At 48.6% G+C, this 4,772-nt stretch overlaps 1 protein-coding gene across 1 annotated transcript in view; it reads right to left on the bottom strand.

Moving 5' to 3' along the window:
- Nucleotides 1-3,752, bottom strand: part of LOC107106080 (caM kinase-like vesicle-associated protein) — a 28,831-nt gene extending 25,079 nt beyond the window's left edge. Inside the window, exons 1-2 of the mRNA XM_015406166.1 lie at nt 3,658-3,752; nt 1,189-1,320 (exon numbers count right to left, since the gene is read on the bottom strand). Of these exons, the coding sequence (XP_015261652.1) occupies nt 1,189-1,320; nt 3,658-3,752 (227 nt within the window). The remainder of the gene's footprint in view (nt 1-1,188; nt 1,321-3,657) is intronic.
- Nucleotides 3,753-4,772: the final 1,020 nt, after the last annotated feature.

Raw genomic sequence — 4,772 nt, 5'->3', positions numbered from 1 at the left:
AGTTACAGGTGGTTAACCCCAGAAGGCATCATTTTCAAGCTCAATGATAAAAAAGAAAAGATTGACTCTGTTTTTAAAGCACAGGAATTTCTGCGGACACAGCTTGGGGAACCAGAAGAGGGCAAAGGGGAGGAAAAAGAAAGCAAATCTGATGGCGAGTTGGGCTCGGGGTCTTCGGACGAGGACTCCCCCTCTGAAAAGGGGGCGGCTGCCCCCCAAAGCCCATATAAATTGAGGATTAGAAAAGATAAGAATAAATAAGGGCTGAAGAACTCTGATTTGTGCCTGAAAAAATGTTGAAATAACTTGGGGATGCTCTGGGAACTTCTTTAAACAGTTGAAGGGATGGTTAAATGATAATTAATCTAGCATAACTGACTAAATTCATTGTATTATTAGTAGCTTTTTGAAAATAGCATGGTGTTAAGATGATGAATGATCTCCTACTCTTGGGTTTTTAGTTAGTTGTGGGTCTTTTTTCTTTATTCCTTAGATGTAGTTCCCTTTCCTATATTTTCTGTTGTGGTTTTGTAGTCTAAAAAAAAATCAATCAAAACCCCTCCCCCCAGGGGGATGGGAAAAAAATAATTCACTACATGTTGGATTAAATTGTTTTATTATAACACATGCAATATATTGTTAGTTAGCTTGCTTCACGGTGTTCTTACGGTTTTTCATTCCACCAGGAGGTTGGCAACCCTATTGCAGTGATGGGGAAAGCTTTACCAGTGGGGTTTCCACCTATTGTGCAGTTGGTAAAGGCACAGGAGGCTTGTTTGGTAGGGGTTGGAAAGCAGTTGGCAACTTTATTTCCGTGCCAGATGTTCTTCCCTGAATGTCTTCCATTTTCCTCCAGTGTTTAAAAATCTCTCCTCTATCTCTCTCTCTCTCTCTCTCCCGCTCTCCAGCCCCTCCTCTTACTTCTGTGGCTGAACATTTACCCAGAAGCTTAACTGTAACTCAGTGACCATTAGCTCATTAAACATCTTATCGGCTTGGCAGCTGCTCAAAACAAGCTGCAGAGAGGGCCATTATTTACGGCAGCAGTGCCGCCAGGTTCCTCAGCAGAACAGAGGCACGCACGGCAAGTTTTTTGCATTGATTGGGGCACCTGCGGGCGTGATGTACGCCCCCTGAGCGAGGGCAGACCGGCACATGCTTGCACGCACACCTATGGCGGGCACCTACATCTTCAGGATGAGGATTTCATTCTTAGCCGCCCGTCGCACCTTGCGCCCATCCTTCTTAAAGAACTTCTTGCAGATGTACAGTCTATCTGTCTGGCGTTCGCGGGCCACGCAGATCTCACAGAACTCCTTCCTGTGGGATAGCGGAAGATAGAAAAAACAAAAAATTGATCCATTGCTGGGTCAAGCCAAAAGTCCACCTAAGCCCATACCCTATTGCCTACAGTGGACAGACAGATATTTTTTGGAAGATCACAGTATTGTTTAAGGTTTATCCCAGTGGCATACTGCCTTTAAACATGGATGTTCCATGAATCTGTCATGGCAAATACCCATTAACAATGGGTTTGTGGTCAAAGGAAACAAATTAGAGACTCTGGGACAAGCTTGAGAACAAATTGTGTTGTGTGAAGGACGTCGGCTGGTTTGGCCTATCGAATGGGCTGCTGAGACACTGGTCATAGGTGCTGCTGTTCCTGGAAGGGGATACCCTTGAGTTGCCAGCTCTGGGTTAGGAAATATCAGGAGATTTCAGGGGTGGAACCTGGGGAGGGTGGGATTTAGGGTTGCCAGGTCCAACTCAGGAAATATCTGGTGACTGTGGGGGTGGAGCCAGGAGACCTTGGGGTGGAGCCAGGAGCATTTTTATGATGTCACTAGGGTTGCCAGGTGAGGCCAACAAACCAGAAGGGAGTTTTGACTGTCACATTTAAGCATTCCTTTTAAAATCATTTTAAATGCTTTCCCTCCATTAGAAATAATGGAGGATGTGGGCACCTTCTTTTGGAGCTCATAGAATTAGACTTCCTGGTCCAATCTTTTTGAAACTTGGGGGTTTGTTTCAGGAGAGGCACCACCAGCTGTGCTGAAAATATGGTGCCTCTACCTCAAAAAGCAGCCCCCCCAGAGCCCCAGATACCCACCGATTAATTCTCCATTATACCTTATGGAGCCATCCTCCCCACTTTCTGACAGCCCTGAAGTGGGGGGTGGAGCTCCAAACCAGGGGATCCCCTGCCCTCAACTGGGGATTGGCAACCCTAGTGGGATTTGGGAGAGGAGGGAATTTAGCAGAGTGTAATGCCATTGAGTCCACCCTCCAAAGCAGCCGTTTTCTCCAGGGGGACGGATCACCCTGTGAGGGAGGTGGGGCTGAGAGAGCTCTGACAAAAACTGCTCTTTTTCAAGAACAGCTGCGCCAGAACTATGGCTTGCCCAAGGTCATCCAGCCAGGTGCAAGTGGAGGAGTGGGGAATCAAACCCGGTTCTCCCAGATTAGAGTCCGCGCACTCAACCACTACACCAAACTGGCTTGCTGTTGTCTCTCACAATAGTCAGGCCCACTTTGGCCATGCAATGCTTTTTCCTTCCTCTCTCACTTCTGGCAAAATGGCTGACCGGCCATGGGCTGAAATGGGAACTACCAGCACACGAACTAGTGGCTACGACAACGTGCTGTGTGTGCTAGGTGCTGAAAACCGCAGCAGTGGCTGGCAGATCAATGGCAGGGAACGGAGAGCGATGGAGATCCATGTCGGGACAGAAAGTGAACATGGTTGTGGGTGAGATGTATGAGGAGTAAAGTTGCCATTCCCCCAATGGGTTTACCCATTTTTTTGGGGGGGGGGACCAATTCATCGCTGCCCAGACAACTGGTGGGGGAGCCCCACCCCCAAAGAGCCCCATCTGCGCCAATGTGCCCGACGCAATGACATCACCCAGAGAATGTTGTGCGGGAGACACTCTAGCATTTGAGGAAAAAACTCTATGTTTATCATAGAGTTTTCCCTCAAACACTAGAGCATCCCTCCACAATGTGTCCTGCACAGTGACATCACTTCCAGGTGACATCATCGTGGCATGTGCTTTGTGTGCATGCCAAAAAGTCCCGGGCAACCCTAACGAGGAGCAGAGCTCTTTCTATGATTGCCAGTTCTGTGTTGGAAAATACCTGGAGATTTTGGGGGGTGGAGCCTGAGGAGGGTGGGGTTTGGGGAGGGGAGGGGCCTCAGCATAGCACAATGCCATAGAGTCCACCTTCGAAAGTGGTCATTTTCTCCAGGTGAACTAATCTCTGTCGCCTGGAGATCAGTCGTAATCCCAGGAGATCTCCAGCCAGTGTCCAGAGGTTGGCAACCCTAGGTCTGCCCCATTCAGAATGTCCTGCTGTTTAGGGTAAGCCAGTGGGAAGGAGGGTGGCATGTTCTCTGTGTTGGTAGAGCCGTGCGAGAGGCCTCGTGACTGTACCATTTAGCCACAAGAGAGAAAGAAGGGGGCCATGCCAGGAACACTGGAAGTGTTTTTTGCGTGGCAGCGTGCAACTATTGGTGGGTGTTTCAAACGACAGGAGAAGAAGGTAAGACCCAGACCCCCTTAACCCTGCACCTCCCAAGACTCCCTGTTCCTTGGCTGTTTGCATATGCACTGCTTCCTAGGAGCAGCCCCAAGAGCTAGGAGGGTGCCTACTTACGCCCGCAGCAGCTGCCCGATCTCATACTTCTCGGTGATGTCAGACAGGCTGTTATAGTTCTTTTCATCTCGCAGACCGATGCAGCCAAACGGCATCCTGGGAACAAGCAAAGCAGGCTGAAATGATTGCTAACCGAATCAAGTTAATTCATGCCGTGGTATCCCCCATTAATGTGTATGGGTGCGAAAGTTGGACAGTGAAGAAAGCAGACAGGAAGAGGAAAGTTGATTCCGTTAGAAGGGAGTTTTATTGGTACCGTGGACGACCAGAAAGACAAATAACGGGGTGCTAGACCAAATCAAGCCTGACCTCTCCCCAGGAGCTAAAATGACTGACTAAAGTGAGGCTGTTGTACTTTCTACAATTGTACTTTGGTACATTATGAGTACATTATCCTGCCAACCTAGCAGTTCGAAAGCAAGAAATTGCAAGTAGATAAATAGGTACCACTCCAGTGGGAAGATAACAGCGTTCCGTGCACCTTGGTGTTTAGTCATGCTGGCCACGTGACCACGGAAATGTCTTCGGACAGCGCTGGTTCTTCAGATTGGAAACGGAGATGAGCCCCGCAACCCTAGAGTCAGATTCGACTGGCTTTCGAGCAAGGGAAACCTTTACCTTTACATTATGAGAAGACGAGACTCACTGGAAAAAGACAGCAATGCTGGGAAACCGTTGACGGCAGTAGGAACATGAGATAGATTGACTCAATCAAGGAAGCCACGGCCCACGATCTGCAAGACCTGAGCAAGGCTGTTAACTGTAGGGTGTTTTGGAGGTCATTAATTGAGAGGGTCCACACAGTTGGAAGGGACTCGATGGCACTTGGACACACAACTTTCCTGAGCCCCTTTTCTGCAAGATGACACACAACTTTCCTGAGCCCCTTTTCTCCACTTATTGTGGTTATGGGACAGGGATGTTTAAATTCTGCATGAAACCTCTTAATGGCCCTTTCCACATTTGGCTGCCACTCTGGATTTTCACAGTGTTCGAGTCGAGGCAGAAGAAGAAGAAGAGGAGGAGGAGGAGACTGGATTTATACCTCGCCCTTAACTCGGAGTCTCAGAGCGTCTTACAAACTCCTTTCCCTTCCCCGCCCCACAACAGGTAGA

This window comes from Gekko japonicus, unplaced genomic scaffold (genome assembly GCF_001447785.1).
Source record: "Gekko japonicus isolate JY-2015 unplaced genomic scaffold, Gekko_japonicus_V1.1 scaffold1076, whole genome shotgun sequence".
Classification (NCBI taxonomy): domain Eukaryota; kingdom Metazoa; phylum Chordata; class Lepidosauria; order Squamata; family Gekkonidae; genus Gekko; species Gekko japonicus.
Note: the sequence above shows the minus strand (reverse complement) of the source record. Positions and strands in the feature narration are given on the sequence as shown.